The 21,861-nt window shown below is 41.5% G+C and overlaps 1 protein-coding gene and 1 long non-coding RNA gene across 2 annotated transcripts; both read right to left on the bottom strand.

Annotated features, from left to right (window-relative positions):
• Positions 1–5,910: 5,910 nt before the first annotated feature.
• Positions 5,911–14,163, bottom strand: LOC116359022 (uncharacterized). The gene is made up of 2 exons (XR_004206589.1): positions 13,749–14,163; positions 5,911–7,704 (listed from the first exon to the last, which is right to left on the bottom strand). It is a non-coding gene; the product is annotated as an uncharacterized LOC116359022 (long non-coding RNA).
• Positions 14,164–17,250: 3,087 nt separating this feature from the next.
• On the bottom strand, positions 17,251–21,543 carry LOC109876558 (zinc finger protein 239-like). The gene is made up of 2 exons (XM_020468964.2): positions 20,969–21,543; positions 17,251–18,467 (listed from the first exon to the last, which is right to left on the bottom strand). The coding sequence occupies exons 1-2, from the start codon at positions 21,306–21,308 to the stop codon at positions 17,665–17,667; spliced, it is 1,143 nt and encodes a 380-aa protein (XP_020324553.1). The 5' UTR covers positions 21,309–21,543; the 3' UTR covers positions 17,251–17,664.
• Positions 21,544–21,861: the final 318 nt, after the last annotated feature.

Here is a 21,861-nt window from a genome sequence, read left to right as displayed (position 1 = left end):
TGGAATTGTGTGGGTCACTGTTACTAAATGCAGTATTTATTCAGGTTCAAAATAGTTAACAAAATTATTTTAGTCAACAGATTGTAAAATTGTGCTGCTTTCCCCTTTTATTGTAATCATTTCTCAACCAGTCTGCGACCCACAGTTACAGGAAGAGGGACCTCGGACTAAAGTATGCTCCAGACAGACCACAGTTACAGGAAAAGGGACCTCGGACTGGGGCTAAAGTATGCTCCAGACAGACCACAGTTACAAGAAAAGGGACCTCAGACTAAAGTATGCTCCAGACAGACCACAGTTACAGGAAAAGGGACCTCTGACTAAAGTATGCTCCAGACAGACCACAGTTACAGGAAAAGGGACCTCGGACTGGGGCTAAAGTATGCTCCAGACAGACCACAGTTACAGGAAAAGGGACCTTGGACTAAAGTATGCTCCAGACAGACCACAGTTACAGGAAGAGGGACCTCAGACTGGTGATAAAGTATGCTCCAGACAGGCCACAGTTACGGGAAAAGGGACCTCAGACTGGTGATAATGTATGCTCCAGACAGACCACAGTTACGGGAGAAGGGACCTCCTATTACATTATTATTATTGGGAGGTCATAAACTGGTCATATTTTGGTTTGATAGGAGTTCTAAAGTTGTCAGAAATAAGATGGCTTATTAGCAGTACCTAGGGTTAGAACCAATGTACAGGACTATTAGCAGTACCTAGGGTTAGAACCAATGTACAGGACTATTAGCAGTACCTAGGGTTAGAACCAAGGTACAGGACTATTAGCAATACCTAGGGTTAGAACCAAGGTACAGGACTATTAGCAATACCTAGGGTTAGAACTAATGTACAGGACTATTAGCAGTACCTAGGGTTAGAACCAAGGTACAGGACTATTAGCAATACCTAGGGTTAGAACTAATGTACAGGACTATTAGCAGTACCTAGGGTTAGAACCAATGTACAGGACTATTAGCAATACCTAGGGTTAGAACCAATGTACAGGACTATTAGCAGTACCTAGGGTTAGAACCAATGTACAGGACTATTAGCAGTACCTAGGGTTAGAACCTATGTACAGGACTATTAGCAATACCTAGGGTTAGAACCAAGGTAGAGGACTATTAGCAATACCTAGGGTTAGAACCAAGGTACAGGACTATTAGCAATACCTAGGGTTAGAACCAAGGTACAGGACTATTAGCAATACCTAGGGTTAGAACTAATGTACAGGACTATTAGCAGTACCTAGGGTTAGAACCAAGGTACAGGACTATTAGCAATACCTAGGGTTAGAACTAATGTACAGGACTATTAGCAGTACCTAGGGTTAGAACCAATGTACAGGACTATTAGCAATACCTAGGGTTAGAACTAATGTACAGGACTATTAGCAGTACCTAGGGTTAGAACCAATGTACAGGACTATTAGCAGTACCTAGGGTTAGAACCTATGTACAGGACTATTAGCAATACCTAGGGTTAGAACCAAGGTAGAGGACTATTAGCAATACCTAGGGTTAGAACCAAGGTAGAGGACTATTAGCAATACCTAGGATTAGAACCAAGGTACAGGACTATTAGTAGTACCTAGGGTTAGAACCAATGTACAGGACTATTAGCAGTACCTAGGGTTAGAACCAAGGTACAGGACTATTAGCAATACCTAGGGTTAGAACCAAGGTAGAGGACTATTAGCAATACCTAGGATTAGAACTAATGTCCAGGACTATTAGCAGTACCTAGGGTTAGAACCAAGGTACAGGACTATTAGCAATACCTAGGGTTAGAACTAATGTACAGGACTATTAGCAGTACCTAGGGTTAGAACCAATGTACAGGACTATTAGCAATACCTAGGGTTAGAACTAATGTACAGGACTATTAGCAGTACCTAGGGTTAGAACCAATGTACAGGACTATTAGCAGTACCTAGGGTTAGAACCAATGTACAGGACTATTAGCAATACCTAGGGTTAGAACCAAGGTAGAGGACTATTAGCAATACCTAGGGTTAGAACCAAGGTAGAGGACTATTAGCAATACCTAGGATTAGAACCAAGGTACAGGACTATTAGTAGTACCTAGGGTTAGAACCAAGGTACAGGACTATTAGTAGTACCTAGGTTTAGAACCAAGGTACAGGACTATTAGCAATACCTAGGTTTAGAACCAAGGTACAGGACTATTAGCAATACCTAGGATTAGAACCAAGGTACTCGCGTATTAGCAATTGTCCACTTCCCCAATCTTCTCGTGCAAACGCAGGGAGACAAAGATGTTCCCAACCACGTAGATTTCACCCAGAAGCTGATGGCTTAAAGCTTAATTCAACGGCCCACGTCTAATAGTTCACAGTGCACTTTTTTTTTTTTGCGTATGCCACCACTTTCGTTCTTCAGTAATGTTCAAAAGAAGTGAACCAAGGTACTCGCTTATTAGCAATAGAAAGAAGTGTGCAATTCATTCATGGTTCTTAGTCTCATTTAATGTATTTAATGTACATTTTATTGAACAACACGTTTGCTAAGTCGTAGACGAATATGTTTGTTACTTCGCTGTACCACAGCGCCCGATAAAGGACGATATCCATCCGGACCTTTTGGCCACCGAGGAGATTAGTGCCACTGGACCTTCTGAAATAGTAGTTGAGTAACCCTGGTGTAGAGAATCATTGTACCATCAAAACCGCTGTTAAATATATCTTAATGTATTTAATGTACATTTTATTGAACAACACGTTTCCTAAGTCGTAGACGAATATGTTTGTTACTTCGCTGTACCACAGCGCCTGATAAAGGACGATTTCCATCCGGACCCTTTGGCCACTGGACCTTCTGAAATACTAGTGGAGTACCCCTGGTGTAGAGAATCATTGTACCATCAAAACAGCTGTTAAATATATTTTCCATAACCACAAATATTGTATTTTCAGATGTTTGAAACTGGTGTACAAAACCCGAAAGTAAAAAGAAACAAAAAACTTCAGAACAGGAAGCAGAGAAATAGCGCACACAGAACAGAGATACCGCTTTTTCGACTTGCTTTTGACGAGAATGTAAGATCCATAACTCATATTTCTATGTGAATTTGGTCGCCCATAAAGTTACATTGTAGCTTTAAACCAACATATTCAATTTGTTTTAAAATTTAAAAAAATAAACGGTATTTTTGATTACATTCTGTACAATGTGGCATGAACAAAAACACACTCTCAGTGGTAAGGCTTCTCTCCTGTGTGTGCTCTCTCATGTCGTTTCATGCTCCCAACCTGGGTAAAACTCTTTCCACACTGGGAGCATGGGTAGGGCTTTTCTCTTGTGTGTATCCTCTCATGTGTTCTTTGATGAAGTTTCAGGTTTTTTAATCCGGTAAATCTCTATCCACACTGAGAGCATTGAAAAGGCTTCTCCGCTGAATGTGTTCTTTTTTCATGGTCTTTCTTGTTCCCTGACTGGGTAAAATCCTTTCCACACTCAGAGCAGTTGCAAGGCTTCTCTCCCGTGTGTCCTCTCATGTTCTTTCGGGTTCCGGTACAATGTGCTGAGGTACCAGGTAGTAACGAGGCTATAGACAAGGAGTACTGGTACCAGGTAGTAACGAGGCTATATACAAGGAGTACCGGTACCGGGTCAATGTGCTGAGGTACCAGGTAGTAACGAGGCTATAGACAAGGCGTACCGGTACAATGTGCTGAGGTACCAGGTAGTCACGAGGCTATAGACAAGGAGTACCGGTACAATGTGCTGAGGTACCAGGTAGTCACGAGGCTATAGACAAGGAGTACTGGTACCGGTCAATGTGCTGAGGTACCAGGTAGTCACGAGGCTATAGACAAGGAGTACCGGTACCGGGTCAATGTGCTGAGGTACCAGGTAGAGGTGATTGAGGTAATATGTACAGTCAAAAGTTTGGACACACCTACTCATTCAAGGGTTTTTCTTTATTTTGTACTATTTTCTACATTGTAGAATAATTGTGAAGACATCAAAACTATGAAATAACACATATGGAATCATGTGGTAACCAAAAAAAAGTGCTCATCAAATCAAAATATATTTGAGATTTTTCCAAGTAGCCACGTTTTTCCTTGATGACAGCTTTGCACACTCTTTGCATTCTCTCAACCAGCTTCACCTGGATTGCTTTTCCACCTGGAATGCTTTTTTCAAATTCCAAGTGAATACATTTAATATTTAATGGCCAGGTCGCAATTGTAAATGAGAACTTGTTCTCAACTTGCCTACCTGGTTAAATAAAGGTAAAATAAATCAAATCAATATTTAATGTATTTTTCCAGACACAAATATGTTGCATTAAATCAAATCCTTTTTACAATCAGCACCCGAGTTCTCTGACATGGTGGAATAATACTGATGTGAACATTCATGTGGTGGTCAATGTTTTTCATGTCAACATCTTATCACTGTCATCGGAACAATGTAATTTCATTTTTATACTCTTAACTTGATGTACTAGTACACAAATTAACTTAATGACAAAATGAAAAAGGTTTCAAGGTTAGAATCAATGATTCCATGGGGCTCAGTTGGTAGATCGTGGTGCTTGCAATACCCGGGTTTGTGAGTTTGATTCCCACGGGGGACCAGTACAAAAATGTATGCACTCAGTACTGTAAGTCGATCTGGATACCGCCCCAATAGATCCACAGACGATGCAATCGCCATCACACTGCCTTATCCCGTCCGGACAAAAGGAATACCTACGTCAGAATGCTGTTTCATTGACTATAGCTCGACATTCAACACCATAGTACCCTCCAAGCTCACCACTAAGCTCGAGGCCCTGGGTCTGAACCCCGCCCTGTGTAACTAGGTACTGACATGCCGCCCCCAGGTGGTGAAGGTAGGAAACAACACCACCGCTGATCCTCAACACAGGGGCCCCACAAGGGTGTGTGCTCAGCCCCCTCCTGTTCACCCATGACTGCGTGGCCATGCACACCTCTAACTCAAATCATCAAGTTTGCAGTCAACACACCAGTAGTAGGCCTGATTCCCAACAATGACGAGACAGCCTACAGGGAGGAAGTGAGGGCCCTGGCAGAGTGGTGCCAGGAAAATAACCTCTCCCTCAACGTCAACAAAACACAGCGTGGTGAAGGCACAGCAGAGCCTCTTCAAACTCAGGAGGCTGAAGAAATTCGGCATGACCCCAAAAGACCCTCAAACTTTTACAGGTGCACCATCGAGAGCATCCTGTCTGTAGCACCGCCTGGTACGGCAACTGCACTGCCCGCAACCGCAGAGCTCTCTAGAGGGTGGTATGGTCTACCCAACGCATCACAGGGGGAACATTGCCTGCCCTCCAGGACACCTACAGCACCCGATGTCACAGGAAGGCCAAAAATATCAACCACCCGAGCCACTGCCTGTTCACCCCGCTACCATCCAGAATGTCGATGTCAGTACAGATGCATCAAAGCTGGAACCGAGAGACTAAAACAGCTTCTATCTCAAGGCCATCAGACTGTTAAATAGCCCTCACTAGCCGGCTACCACCCAGATACTAAACCCTGCACCGTAGAGGCTGCTGCCCTATATACATAGACATGGAATCACTGGTCACTTTAATAACATTTACATACTGCTGTACTCATATGTATATACTGTATTCTATTCTGTATTTAGTCAATGCTTTACTCATCTCATATGTCTATACTGTATTCTATTCTACTGTATTTAGTCAATGCCACTCTGACATTTCTCGTCCTAATATTTATATATTTCATTCTTATAGATGTGTATTGATGTGAATTGTTAGATATTACTGCACTGTTGGAGCTAGAAACACAAGCATTTTGCTACACCTACAATAACATCTGCTAAATATGTGTATGTGACCAATAAAATGTGATTTGATAAGCATCTGCTGAATGACAAACATATGAAATGTAAGAAATGCACGTTACATTTATTTTATTTCAATTGAATTTGAAAAAAGAAAATCATACAAATCTACCTGCAGTGAAGCCACTCAACATTTACATTGTATTCAGTCATCTAGCAGCCAATCCCATCCAGAGCAACCCACAACAGTAACTAGGGTCAAGCGCCACGCCAAGGGGCAAATTGACAGATCTCACACCCAGTCGAATCAGGGACCCACCAAACCAGCAACCTCTCGGGCCACCGGCCCAAGGTCCAAAACGCCAGGCCACCAACCATCCAAGACCCACACATAGCAGCCCCCTACCCCCAAAAAACCTCTCAACATTCTGGTACTCAAATGAAACTGGTATACTTACCTTATTGATGCTATTTTTGCTTCTCCATCAGTTTTGTTCCTGATCTAATCAATTTACACTTTGCAATATCCAAATCATGCATCCAATCAAATGTCTTTAGTAATATCCAAATCATATCATATCCAATAGGTCTCAAGGTTAGAATCTAGAAATGTACATTCTAATTAATCTATATAATAATTTACATTTTTAAATACCAATATTCAAATCTATACTTCATAATCAATAGACATTTAAAAATATATATTTTGATTTGAGATATTATCATGTCTTAAAGAAAAACAAAAGTAACCCTGTTTTTGAGTAAGCTTTCGTATACGTGGATTTGATGTGGCATAAACCAAAACACAATATCTTAAGTCAAAAATATAAGTTAGAACACAGCGCCTGTATTCTCTCATGTGACTTCAGGTCCTCTGACAGGGAAAATGTATTTCCACACTGAGAAGATTGGAAAGGCTTCTCTCCATAGTGTCCTCGTTCATGCACTTTCAGGTTCCCTACATTTCTAAAACTCTTTCCACACTGGGAGCAGTGGAAAGGCATCTCTCCTGTTGTGTGTCATCTCATGCATTTTCAAGTTCCCTAACTAGGTAAAACTTTTCCACAGTGTGTGTCCACTCATGTGATTTCAGGTAGCCTAGCTGAGTAAATCTATTTCCACAGTCTGAGCAGTGGTAGGGCTTCTCCCCTGTGTGTGTTCTCTCATGCGTTTTCAGATTCCATAACCAAGTAAACCTCTCCGCACTGGGAGCAGTGAAAAGGCTTCTCTCCTTCTCATGTGTGTGTCATTTCATGCGTTTTCAAGGTCCCTAACTGGCTAAAGCTTTTTCCACACTGGGAGCAGCTGAAAGGCTTCCCTCCTGTGTGTGTCATCTCATGCATTTTCAGGTTCCATGAATGGGTAAAACTTTTCCCACACAAGGAGCAGTGGAATGGTTGTTCTCCTGGGTGTATTCTCTCGTGATCTCTCAGATGCGCTGACTGAATAAATCTCTTTCCACATTGGTCACATTGGAAAGGCCTCTCTACTAAGTGCGTTCTCTCATGTTTTTTCAGGTCCCCAGATGAGAAAAATTCTTTTCCACACTGGGAGCATAGATATGGCTTCTTTCCAGTGTGTGTTCTTTCATGCAGTTTTAGATTGCCCGAGTGTCCAAAACCCTTTCCACACTGGGAGCATAGATATGGCTTCTCTCCAGTGTGTGTTCTTTCATGCACTTTTAGATGCCCTGAGAGTCTAAAACCCTTTCCACACTGGGAGCATTGATATGGCTTCTCTCCTGTATGTATCATCTCATGCGTTTTCAGGTTCCCCGAGTGTCTAAAACACTTTCCACACTGGGAGCAGTGGTGTGGTCTTGCTGGTTTGGTCTTCTGTGGGTCTGGTTCCCCTGAAGGACTTTTCCTTCTGTGAGAGTCTGGTCTTTCACCTGCTGAAGACAAAACAGAATATTTGGTTAAACAGAGAGACCTGAAAGAAACCTCTACATCAGTGGTTCCTAAATGTTTTATAGTCTCATACCCCTTCAAAACATTCGACCTCCAGCTGCGAATCCTCCTCTTAGCACCAGGATCAGCGCAGTCTCAAATGTTTTTCAAACTCTCAAATCATTGTAAGCCTGCCACACACACACTATACGATACATTTATTAAACATAAGAATGAGTTTGTCGCAACCCGACTCGTGGGAAGTGACAAAGAGCTGTTGTAGTACCAGGGCACAAATAATAATAATCAATAATGTTGTACTTTATTTAGCCATCTCACATAGAAAACTTTATTTGTTCATCAAAAATATAGTAACTCACCACAGATTAATGAGAAGGGTGTGAATAACTCACCACAGATTAATGAGAAGGGTGTGCTTGAAAGGATGCACATAACTCTGCAATGTTGGGTTGTATTGGAGAGAGTAACAGTCTTAAAATAATTTTCCCACACACAGTCTGTGCCTGTATTTAGTTATCGTGCTCGTGAGGGCCGAGAATCCACTCTCACATAGGTACGTGGTTGCATGTATACATGTAATGTGTAACATGAACCCCTATGAGTGTCATCTGATGAAGATCATCAAAGGTTAGTGATTAATTTCATCTATATTTCTGCTTTTTGTGACTCCACTCTTTGGCTGGAAAAATGGCTGTGTTTTTCTGTGACTTGGTGGTGACCTAACATAATCGTTTGTGGTGCTTTCGCTGTATAGCCTTTTTGAAATCAGACACTGTGGCTGGATTAACGAGAAGTTTATCTTTAAAATGGTGTAAAATACTTGTATGCTTGAGGAATTTTAATTATGAGATTTTTGTTGTTTTGAATTTGGCGCCCTGCACTTTCACTGGCTGTTGGCGGGGTGGGACGCTACCGTCCCAAATATCCCAGAGTGGTTAAGCCATTTTGCCACAACTTTGAGAGTCTGCTAAATGACTCAGTACAGTAAGTCTCTGGATCAGTGTCTTCTAAATGACTCAGTACCGTAAGTCTCTGGATCAGAGAGTCTGCTAAATGACTCAGTACCGTAAGTCTCTAGATCAGGTAGTCTGCTAAATGACTCAGTACCGTAAGTCTCTGGATCAGAGAGTCTGCTAAATGACTCAGTACCGTAAGTCTCTGGATCAGAGAGTCTGCTAAATGACTCAGTACCGTAAGTCTCTGGATCAGAGAGTCTGCTAAATGACTCAGTACCGTAAGTCTCTGGATCAGAGAGTCTGCTAAATGACTCAGTACCGTAAGTCTCTGGATCAGAGAGTCTGCTAAATGACTCAGTACCGTAAGTCTCTGGATCAGAGAGTCTGCTAAATGACTCAGTACCGTAAGTCTCTGGATCAGGGAGTCTGCTAAATGACTCAGTACCGTAAGTCTCTGGATCAGAGTCTGCTAAATGACTCAGTACCGTAAGTCTCTCTAGATCAGGTAGTCTGCTAAATGACTCAGTACTGTAAGTCTCTCTAGATCAGGTAGTCTGCTAAATGACTCAGTACTGTAAGTCACTGGAGCAGTGTCTGCTAAATGACTCAGTACTGTAAGTCTCTGGATCAGAGAGTCTGCTAAATGACTCAGTACAGTAAGTCTCTGGATCAGTGTCTTCTAAATGACTCAGTACAGTAAGTCTCTGGATCAGTGTCTTCTAAATGACTCAGTACAGTAAGTCTCTGGATCAGAGCGTCTGCTAAATGACTCAGTACAGTAAGTCTCTGGATCAGTGTCTGCTAAATGACTCAGTACTGTAAGTCTCTGGATCAGAGCGTCTGCTAAATGACTCAGTACAGTAAGTCTCTGGATCAGTGTCTTCTAAATGACTCAGTACTGTAAGTCTCTGGATCAGAGAGTCTGCTAAATGGCTGAAATGTAAATATTGAACAGCAGAGTGCGTCATCACAGAGTGGCTGTAGTGTTAAAGTGATAATACCAAATGCTAACCTCTCCTGTTATTGTAATGGTGAGAGGTTAGCATGTCTTGGGGGTATGATATATATATAAATGGTAACCTCTCCTGTTATTGTAATGGTGAGAGGTTAGCATGTCTTGGGGTTATGATATATATATATATATATATATATATATATATATATAAAATGCTAACCTCTCCCGTTATTGTACATCCCTCTTATCCCTTGCTTGCTAGCTAGCCATCTACGGCTAACACTGTCACATCAAACAATGTATCCAGAATAACAGCAAAAGGCTGGCATCCCTCTTATCCCTTGCTTGCTAGCTAGCCATCTACGGCTAACACTGTCACATCAAACAATGTATCCAGAATAACAGCAAAAGTAGCCGTATTTGCCTTTAAGCTTTTTGAACAAAAATATAAAAAGCAACATAATCCATCCACCTGACAGGTGTGGCATATCAAGAAGCTGATTAAACAGCATGATCATTACAGAGGTGCACCTTGTGCTGGGGACAATAAAAAAGCAACATAATCCATCCACCTGACAGGTGTGGCATATCAAGAAGCTGATTAAACAGCATGATCATTACAGAGGTGCACCTTGTGCTGGGGACAATAAAAAAGCAACATAATCCATCCACCTGACAGGTGTGGCATATCAAGAAGCTGATTAAACAGCATGATCATTACAGAGGTGCGCCTTGTGCTGGGGACAATAAAAAGGTCACTCTATAATGTGCAGTTTTGTCACACAACACAATGCCACAGATGTCTCAAGTTGAGGGAACTTGCAATTGTCATGATGACGGCAGAAAGTCCATAACAGCTGTTAGAGAATTAAATGTTAATTTCTCTACAATAAGCAGTCTCCAACTTCATTTCAGAAAATATGGCAGTGTGCCCAACCGGCCTCATAACCGCAGACCATGTTTAACCAAGCCAGCCCAGGATCTCCACATCCAGCGTGATCGTCTGAGGCCAGTCACCCAGACAGCTGTTGAAACTGTGTTTTTTTCCACAACCGAACAATTTCTGCACAAACTGTCAGAAACCGCCGCAGAGAAGCTCATCTGTGTGTGCATCGTCCTCACCAGGGTCTTGACCTGACTGTAGTTCGGTGTTGTAACAGACTTCAGTGGGCCACTGGAGAAGTGTGCTCAATGTTTGAATCCCGGGTTTCAACTGTACCAGGCAGTTGGCAGAAAGCATGTATGGTGTCGTGTGAGCGAGCGAGCGGTTTGCTGATGTCATCGTTGTGGACAGAGTGCCCCATGGTGGCAGTGGGGTTGTGACAGTGGGCAAGCGTCAGATACAGATAACGAACAATTGCATTTTTATCAACGGCAATTTGAATGTACATTGACATTGGCTCGACTTGTACGACAGTGTTCCACTTCCTGCCAATATCCAGCAACTTCGCACAGCCATTGAAGAGGAGTGGGGCAACATTCCACAATCAACATCCTGATCATATGAGAAGGACATGTGTCGTGCTGCTTGAGACAATTGGTGGTCATAACAGATACTGACTGGTTTTCTGATCCACACCCCTACCTTAAAAAAACACTAAATAACTTAAAAGGTACACTACATTACTTTTGGTCATGTAGTGTACCTTTTAAATGTTTTTTATTTTTTTTAAAATATGTATTCATTTCATTACAAAAAAAAGGTAACACTACATGACCAAAAAAAGTATGTCGACACCTGCTTGTCGAACGTCTAATTCCAAACTCATGGCCATTAATATGGAGTTCCCCCCCCCCCCCCCCCCCTTTTGCTGCTATGTCAGGATATCTATTGAAATGATTACACATGTCAGGATATCTATTGAAATGATTACACATGTCAGGATATCTATTGAAATGATTACACATGTCAGGATATCTATTGAAATGATGCATTTGGGGAGAAATACAGATCCCTAAATGATCAAGTAATGAATACCAAAATCATGGGTATTAATATGGAGTTGGTCCCACCTGTGATGCTATTACAGCCTCCACTATTCTGGGAAGGCGTTCTACTAGATGTTGGAACATTGCTGCGGGGACTTGCTTCTTTTCAGCCACAAGAGCATTTGTGAGGTCGGGCACTGATGTTGGGCGATTAGGCCTGGCTCGCAGTCGGCGTTCCAATTCAACCAAAAGGTGTTCGATAGGGTTGAGGTCAGGACTATGTGCAGGCCAGTCAAGTTCTTCCACACCAATCTCGACAAACCCTTTCTGTATATACCTCGCTTTGTGCACAAGGACATTGTCATGCTGAAACAGAAAAGGGCCTTCCCCAAAATGTTGCCATTAATTCAGAAGCACAGAATCATCTAGAATGTCATTGTATGCTGTAGCAATTTAGGTCTCCCTTCACTGGAACTAAGGGGCCTAGTACAAACCATGAAAAACAGCCCCAGAACATTATTCCTCCTCCACCAAAAACATTACAGTTGGCACTATGAATTGGGACAAGTAGCGACTCCTGGCATCCGCCAAACCCAGATTCGTATATCAGACTGCCAGAAGGTGAAGCGTGATTCGTCACTCCAGAGAATGCGTTTCCACTGTACCAGAGTCCAATGCCAGCAAGCTTCACACCACTCCAGCCGACGCTTGGCATTGCGCATGGTGATCTTAGGCTTGTGTGCGGCAGCTGGGCCATGGAAACCCTTTTCATGAAGCTCCCGACGAACAGTTATTGTGCTGACATTTCTTCCAGAGGCAGTTTGGAACTGGGTAGTGAGCGTTGCAACACTACGAGCTTCAGAGGACCCGTTCTGTGAGCTTTGTAACGGAGGACAGACGATTTCTTACATGCTACGAGCTTCAGAGGTCCCGTTCTGTGAGCGTTGCAACCGAGGACAGACGATTTTTTACACGCTACGAGCTTCAGCTGTCCCGTTCTGTGAGCTTTTGTGGACTACCACTTCGCAGCTGAGCCATTGTTGCGCCTAGATTTTTTCACACTTCATAATAACAGCACTGACAGTTGACTGGGGCAGCTCTAGCAGGGCAGAAATTTGACCGACTGACTTGTTGGAAAAGTGGCATCCTATGACAGTGCCACATTGAAGGTCACTGAGCTCTTCAGTAAGGTCATTCTACTGCCAATGTTTGTGTGTGTGTGGAGATTGCATGGCTGTGTGCTCGAGTTTATTCACCTGTCAGCAACGGGTGTGGCTGAAATAGCCGAATCCACTCATTTGAAGGGTTGTCCACAGATAGTGTAGCTACTCTAGTGAAAATGGGCTTCTATAAAGTGGTTCAACAATCTTGGGCAGATGGCCAAGTTCCAAATTTTTATTGTCACGTGCACTAATATAGCGAAATGCCTTTCTTGCTTAATGTTTCCCCCAAATGTTTTATTGCATTTTATTCATGCTGGCTTTGGCAGGCTACCTGAGACATGAAACCGATAGCTGGGAGGGCAGACAGGCTACCTGAGACATGAAACAGACAGGCTGGGCTGAGACATGAAACTGATAGCTGGGAGGGCAGACCGGCAAATTGGTCATTAATACATTTGTCGACAGCCTAAATGGGTATTGGAAACACTTCAACCTCTACATTCTCATTAGACACCGTGTTTTTACGAAAAAATGATTTGTATTTTAGGTGAGATGTCATTACGTTTTTTTTATTTTTATTTTTTTTATCGACAGGAGCACCCTATAGCAGGCAACTGTCGCATCTATTTTCTAGTGAGATTGGAACCTATGATCTCCTGTTCTCTACCCGTAGAATTAGTCCACTGCGCCATCAGGGCGGAGCTAGAACACAACGTTTTATATTCGGATTATTTAAAATTTGAGAATGGTTACATACCGGGGTCTCCAGCCCCCATCCCGTAGCTGTTTACCAAAACAAGCTTTGGGCCAGTAACTGAAACGTCGCTGGTTCGATTCCCTGAGCCAACTAGGTGAATCATCTGTCGATGTGCCCGTGAGCAAGTCACTTAACAATAATTGCTCCAGTCAGTGGTTCTGGATAAGAGCCTCTGCTAAATGACTAAAATTGGGGTTTTTTTTAAGTGTCATGGCGGACATTTTGTTGTTTGACAAGGTTTTGCTCCAGTTTTTAAAATAGTACTCACTGGTGTTAATCAGATCTCCAGTCTCGTCCTCTTTCACTCTGGAAGCTTCTTCATCGCCTTTCACTGTGACATCCTTCTCTTCCTCCTCTTCTTTCACGACAATATTAAGCCACAGACCCTGTTTCTCGGTCCAGCAGACGTCCTCTTCTTTAGCAGGCGGAGAGTACCTTGGTGAGCTCATGGTCAGGGATTTTAGCTAGCTAGTTAGCATGAGCGACTAGCCTTGTGCTAAGTTAGCTAACTAACAATGTAAATACGGGGTGGTGGACTTGGTTAACTAGTAGATACGACAGACGTGTGTTTAAAACACAATGACTAATATACACCGAAAACGTCTGAAGAGCTCCAACGTTTCGGCTATGTTGGCTAGCAAGATACCGAGGTGGCTGATTAGCTGTTGAAGAAGAAGCGTCCCGTCCACTACATTTAATGCCACGTCACGCTCCGGCAGAATCGCCTGTAAAACGCATATCGCCATCTGCTGACTGGAGTGGGACGGGTAATGCAGTTTCAGGAAATATTTAATACAATTTTTCATGTTGGTCTTTTGATCAATCACATGTAATATTTTAAGAATTTGATATTTTTCAGAGCTGATTTGTTAGGTCCCCCAAAAATATCTGAAATGGTCTGCCTTTGTAAACAGCCTACTGCTCCTACATGGTGTAACAATACATTATGTATATAATGAACAGACTAGGGCTATACTGCTCCTACATGGTGTAACAATACATCATGTAGATGTATATAATGAACAGACTAGGGCTATACTGCTCCTACATGGTGTAACAATACATACAGCCACTGCAACATTTTCAGTTTCTCTGGTTTTACTATTTATAGGTGTAACAATACATCATGTATATAATGAACAGACTAGGTCTATACTGCTCCTACATGGTGTAACAATACATCATGTATATAATGAACAGACTAGGGCTATACTGCTCCTACATGGTGTAACAATACATCATGTAGATGTATATAATGAACAGACTAGGTCTATACTGCTCCTACATGGTGTAACAATACATCATGTAGATGTATATAATGAACAGACTAGGGCTATACTGCTCCTACATGGTGTAACAATACATCATGTAGATGTATATAATGAACAGACTAGGGCTATACTGCTCCTACATAGTGTAACAATACATCATGTATATGTATATAATGAACAGACTAGGGCTATACTGCTCCTACATGGTGTAACAATACATCATGTAGATGTATATAATGAACAGACTAGGGCTATACTGCTTCTACATGGTGTAACAATACATCATGTAGATGTATATAATGAACAGACTAGGGCTATACTGCTCCTACATGGTGTAACAATACATCATGTAGATGTATAAAATGAACAGACTAGGTCTATACTGCTCCTACATGGTGTAACAATACATCATGTATATAATGAACAGACTAGGGCTATACTGCTCCTACATGGTGTAACAATACATACAGCCACTGCAACATTTTCAGTTTCTCTGGTTTTACTATTTATAGGTTCGTGTTTGGGTAAAATGAACATTTCTCCCAAATTACAAATAAAAATATTCTAATTTAGAGCATTTATTTGCAGAAAATGACAACTAGTCAAAATAACAAAAAAAAAGATGCAGTGTTGTCAGACCTCGAATAATGCAAAGAAAATAAGTTCATATTCATTTTTAAAACAACACAATACTAATGTTTTCTTCACTTAGGAAGAGTTCGGAAATCACTTTTTTTTTTTTTCAATATTTGGTGGAATAACCCTGATTTTCAATCACAGCTTACATGCGTCTTGGCATCCAGGTCGCAATTGTAAATGAGAACTTGTTCTCAACTTGCCTACCTGGTTAAATAAAGGTGTAATAAAAATAATAATGCTCTCCACCAGTCTTTCACATTGATGTTGGGTGACTTTATGCCTCTCCTGGCGTAAACATTCAAGCAGCTGGGCTTTGTTTGATGGCGTGTGACCATCCATCTCCCTCTTGATCACATTCCAGAGGTTTTCAATGGGGTTCAGGTCTGGAGATTGGGCCGGCCATGACAGGGTCTTGATCTGGTGGTCCTCCATCCACACCTTGATTGACCTGGCTTTGTGGCATGGAGTATTGTCCTGCTGGAAAAAACAACCCCTCAGAGTTGGGGAACATTGTCAGAGCAGAAGGAAGCAAGTTTTCTTCCAGGACAACCTTGTATGTGGCATGATTCATGCGTCCTTCACAAATATAAATCTGCTCGATTCCAGCCTTGCAGAAGCACCCCCAACCCCAGATCATCACTGATCCTCCACCAAATTTCACAGTGGGGTGAGACCTGGCGAGGCCTACAAGCCAGTGTCTCGCAACCACTGTGAAATTCTGTGGAGGATCAGTGATGATCTGGGGGATGCTTCTGCAAGGCTATTGAACTTCAGTTCATGAAAAAAAACTAGCGGGGTTACGTGTTATGAAGCTAGCCACAACAGTGGAATTTGCGGTTTGCCTTCAAGATAAAAGTCCCTCGTTGAAAGAAGGTTACAATTGGTGGAATCGTGCCATATTTAGACTAGATAATGTTAAACAAGGTTGGATTGCGGACTAATGAAATGGGGTCGACTCAGTATCCAAATACTTTTTTCTCAGACTCCAACATCCACGTTGCATAGTTTTTCCTCTGGAATAGTGTTCAATACCCATAGGTTGACAATAAATGTGGCTCAATTCACAGTGGTTTGGGTCCCGCAATAGGAGCTACGACACTAATGTTCTCTGGGTGTCACTGAGTAGACTGATACCCCATGTCATTGAGCCACACTCCATAGGTACGGCTGTACAGTGAAATAAGTATGTCCCCTAATGCAATTCTAAAGTCTAATACATCCAGTGTGATTAAAACAGATTTTTGTCATATTAACAAATTGTCTTTTGTTGACTTTATATAACATTCTAACCTCTTTAGCATGATCTATTCAATTACGGCACAATTCCACTATTTGTATTCATTTTCATCACTGTTAATTACATACTTTTATTTTGAAGGCTAACCACAAAGTCCACTATTTAGCTAATCCTTATTGTGGCTCGCTTCACATAGATGGGTCCGAACACCATTAATCAAATAAAAACGGTCTTATAAATGAGGGTTCTTTTTAGATGATGACACCTCGCTATATAGTTAGCTAGCGCTACTGAAACAGATGTCGTTTTGCTATGTTTTTGGGGGAAGAACATTGTTAGCATCCATGAGCTAGCTAGCTTTTTTTAATGACCTGCACTGTAGGTGCGCGAGACAACTTTACCAGCATCATAGCATATGAAATACGAGTGATCATGTAATCAATGTGTAATAACTACGGGGGGGAAAAAATGTATAAATGCGTTAAATTATTATGTGACGTGCAGTCATATTCAGGTCCTGATTGGTCAACAAGCTTATTTGACACATCAAAGTGTTTTTTTTGACACGCAAAGACCCCAATGGCGTTCCACATCCCCAACACACACAGAAAAACACACAGAGCCAGAGTAAAAAAAAGAAGACTATTTAATCAGAGAGAGAGTGTACATAGAATCTACATAAAAACTGACACACTCCATATTCAATTAATATCTTGTGATTTAAAAACATAAAACATACAAATGTATTTTTGAGTAGGTTTTCTCCAATTTGATTTCATATGGAAAAAAGAGCATAAACAAAACCACAAAGCACCACTTTTCAGTATAAGATGAGAAGTGTGTTACCTCATGAATTGAGGATGAGAAGTGTGTTACCTCAATGTGCGTGTTACCTCATGAATTGTAAGTATGTGAAAAATCACTCTCCACATTGGGAGCATGAGTAAAGCTTCTCCCCTGTGTGTGTAACCTCAGTCTTTCAGGTGCCTGAACTGGGGAAATATCTTTCTACACTGGGAGCATTCGTAACATTTCTCTCATGTGTGGATTCTTTCATGTGATTTCAGTTGCCGTAACCAGGTAAATGTCATTCCACACTGGCAGCAGCGGAAAGGCTTTTCCCCAGTGTGTCTTTGCTCATGATTCTTCAGGAAGCGTAATGAGGTAAAATTCTTTCCACACTGGGAGCAGTGATGTGGCTCTTCTTCTTTGTGTGTCCTCTCGTGTGATTTCAGGTTACCTAACCGGTTAAAACTCTTTCCACACTGGGAACATTGGAAAGGCTTTTCGCCTGTGTGGATTCTCTCATGTATTTTCAGGCTCCCGAACTGGGTAAAACTCTTTCCACACTGGGAACATTGGTAGGGCTTCTCTCCGGTGTGTGTTCTCTCATGCTCTTTCAGTTGCCTTACCCAGCTGAAACGCTTTTCACAATATAAACAGTAGTAAGGCTTTTCCCCTGTATGTACTCTTTTATGGTCCTTCAGGTTACTTAACCGCTTAAAAGTATTACCACATTGAAGGCATTTGTGAGGCTTGTCTCCTGTGTGCATTCTCTCATGTGATTTCAGGCAACTTAACTGTGAACATCTCTTTCCACACTGGGAGCATTGGTAAGGCTTCTCTCCTGTGTGAATTCTAGTATGTATTTTCAGGCTCCCTAACTGGGTAAAACTCTTTCCACACTGGGAACATTGGTAAGGCTTCTCTCCAGTGTGTATTCTTTCATGCACCTTTAGTGTCCGTAACTGGGTAAAAGTCTTTCCACAGTGGGAACAGTGGTGTCGTCTTGCTGGTTCAGACGTCTCTTGCTCTGGATCTTCTGAGTCTGGTGTCTCTCCTACCAAAGACAAACCGTGGGTTTAATTTAACAGGGAGATCAGGGTCGTATTCACTCGTAACTAAAACGAAACGGTGTTCACGAATGAATACGACCCTGAATGAAACCTTCACATGATAAAACTGTCTTCCTATTAGGTTTAATCCAAATCAAATCCTTCAATAAACCTGAGGCCAAGTTCCATAGGTGTTTTTCTGGTGCTCATTATGAAACAATGAGTCAGTAGCCAACAATCAGACAAAAGAAAGGTGGAGTCAATTAGGCCTATTTCATAGGTTCTTATTGGTCAGCATTTGGCTCCTGTTCTGTCTTTCAATGTCCACAATCATTAATTAAACACAGTCCTCGATTAACACAGTCCTCGTCATATTAGCAGCCCAGGCATCTTTAGATCTCTTTCTAAGTTCCTGACGGAGATGTTTAACAATGGTGTTTTACTGCGAATTGCATTTTGGCAAATGTTTTAAAAGGATGTTTTTGTTGGCTGCTTCAATACAGGAGTTGCATGTTCTGTTAATATTAATGACCATAATCCTAATCTAAATATGATTTCTGTATTGGCCACATTCATAATTAAGTAGGAAATTGCATGCATTTTGGCCCTTACAGAGTAGGAGGGCAAGTCTCAAAGAAGGCTTTTCAGTCAATCATATTTCATGGCTTTTTGAAAGAGCTCTTGGAGCTTGTTTCTCCACTCACAGCTGTCCCCCAGTGTTAGTTATAACATGGTTAGGCATATCGAAGGAAAGGCTTGGCTGAACACAAACCAAAAACATTTAAGTTTGTGATTTTCATTATTACATCACAGAGGAAAACAACCGTTATGGATGTTACAGACGGACAGACATTCCGATCTAAAAATGTCTTGATTCAAATCTATCATAACACATTGGCTTACATTTGGCATATTTTTAAGTAGATGGGCAAAACAAGTGACCTAAGAGACTGAGCGTCGTCGTCAGTGCCAGGCGGGCCTGATCCAGTGTCTCAGAAACGGCCGCCCTCCTGGGCTTTTCACGCCTGACAGTGTCTAGGATTGGAGGTAAAGGAGGATCTGACCCGGTACTAGATGGGTGTACCTAATAAATTGGCCGGTGAGTGTCTCTTAATTGTTCATGTTCTCTCTAAATAAGCTTTGTCGAACAATTAAAAGGTCAAATACACTGCATTTCAAACAGTCATCAATAATCTAATGAATTCAGGGCTTGTGAAATTATACCAAGGATAAATACATTCCTTCCACAACCATAAGTTTAAATAGTTTATTAACCTGCTTTTATGCAATAATCTCAAGAATAAATTGAAGAAGAATAAATACTACAGGACTATTTCACAGATAGTTGATAAACACAATGAGAAATTTATTTTAGCATATATATATATAAATATATGATATTCCTAACAACCACAAGCAATTGTTGATGTCTTGAAAAATGATGTGTGAGAGAACGAGAGAGCGAGAGAATCTTAGCCAGAACACATCATTTTTCAAGATATCAACAAATGCTTATGGATGTTAGGAATATCATAAGGAAAGAAAGGAAAGAAACCAATATAAACCATGTATAAACCTTGATGAAAGTTCTCTATAGAGATAAAGTTTTAATATGATCCGATGTATGCTGCAGGTTTTACAAAAACATTTCCTCTCCGTCACCCCCTCCTCCCTCTCTTGACAAGACGAAAGAACACACAAACAAAACTGTACTGTAAAATGTGGCCTGTACTGCTTCATTAACATCTTAACTAATACTGGAGGAAAGCTGTGAGTGGAAAAAACAAGCTCTCTGAGCCCTTTCTAAAAGCCATGAAATATGATTGGACCGCAACAAGGTAATGGTCAAAATTCAGGCAATTTCCTCCCTAAACGTTTCAAATAAAGCCTGAAATCCTAAATACAGACGTTAAAAGGGCTGATTTGTGATTTTGCCACTGGGGCTCTTCAGCTACTCCCCCAGAGTCAGAGGAACTTGTGGATACCATTTGTATGTCTCTGTGTCCTGTATGAAGGAATTTAGAGGTAGTTTTGCAAGCCAATTTCTAACTAGCGTTAGCACAATGGCTGGAAGTCTACAGGTATCTGCTAGCATATACCCATAGACTTCCAGTCATTTTGTTAACGCTCGTTAGCAATCTCGCAAAAAAGCGTGTAACATGTAACATCCATAAAGCTTCTATTTGGGTTTTTTTCTCCAACATGCCAATATTTAGAATTCAGATTTCCTGGGTATACACTCAGGGGTACTACAGACAAACACATCAAACGTTTAATTTATATTTTGTATTACATTTCTGTGAGACATTAAAGTTGTGATCTCCGTGCAAATGTAACGTCTATAACGCTGGAATCGCCCATAACTTCAGTAGAATGACCCTTCAAAATGACATCGGTTCAACAGAAAGACATATTCAGGGACATCGGTTCAACAGAAAGAGATATTCAGGGTCATCTGTTAAACAACTGCAGAGTTTGTGCCCCTTTGTTTAAAGACACTACTCACTGGTGTTAATCAGATCTCCATTCTGCTCTTCTTCCTCCTCCAATGTGACAGTGATCTCCCCCTCCTCCTTCACTCCAAAAACGTCTTCCTCTTCTTTCACCGTGACAGTCGTCTCCTCTTTCACTGTACAAACGGCACCCTCTTGTTTAACTTCCTCTCCCTTTTTCACTGAAACGTCTTCCTCTTTCACTGTAATAGCCTCATCCTTTACTTCTTGTTTAACTGTGACAGCCTCTTCTTCCTTCTCATCTTTCACGAGAGCTTCTCTCTCCGTCCAGCAGTCCTCCTCTTCAGCAGAGGGGTGGTAGCTTTTTGAACTCATGGTCGGGGATGTTAGCATTAGCGATTAGCCTAGTGCTACTGCTACCTTAACCAGACAGCTAGCTGACGTACATATGATATTAAAAGGGATAACTAGTAGATACGACAGACGTGTGTTTAAAACAGAGTGGCGAATAAACACCAAAAGCATATAAAGAGCTCAAATGTTCCTGCTACGTCGCCTAACAAAGCGAGGTCGCAGTTGTGGTTGAACAAACTTCCCGTCCATTAGATTATACGTCACACAGGCAGCATTGCCTGAAAGACGCCATTAGCCATCTGCTGACTAGAGTAGGTAACGCAGTTTAGGAAATGAATATGTATTTGATTTATTTTCATTTATTTCGTAAAATAATAATTAAGAATAGTTAAATGAAAACGTACAAACAGGTCTTGAGTGACGGCTCCCGAGTGGTACAGCGATCTAAGGCACTCACTCTAGACCAGCACCGATATCACAATAAGCAGAGATGTCTATACTGCTCCTACATGGTGTAACAATACATCATGTAGATGTATATAATGAACAGACTAGGTCTATACCCCAAATCAAATCAAATCAAATTTTATTT

The sequence above is a fragment of the Oncorhynchus kisutch genome, unplaced genomic scaffold (assembly GCF_002021735.2).
Source record: "Oncorhynchus kisutch isolate 150728-3 unplaced genomic scaffold, Okis_V2 Okis01b-Okis20b_hom, whole genome shotgun sequence".
NCBI lineage: Eukaryota > Metazoa > Chordata > Actinopteri > Salmoniformes > Salmonidae > Oncorhynchus > Oncorhynchus kisutch.
This window is presented reverse-complemented; position numbering and strand designations above follow the sequence as displayed.

Coding starts and splice junctions, on each gene's coding strand:
- LOC109876558 (XM_020468964.2), bottom strand. CDS start 21,308: ATGCTAACATCCCCGACCATGAGTTCAAAAAGCTACCACCCCTCTGCT. Junction 18,468..20,968: donor TGGAGATCTGATTAACACCA/GTGAGTAGTGTC, acceptor TGTCTTTGGTAG/GAGAGACACCAGACTCAGAA.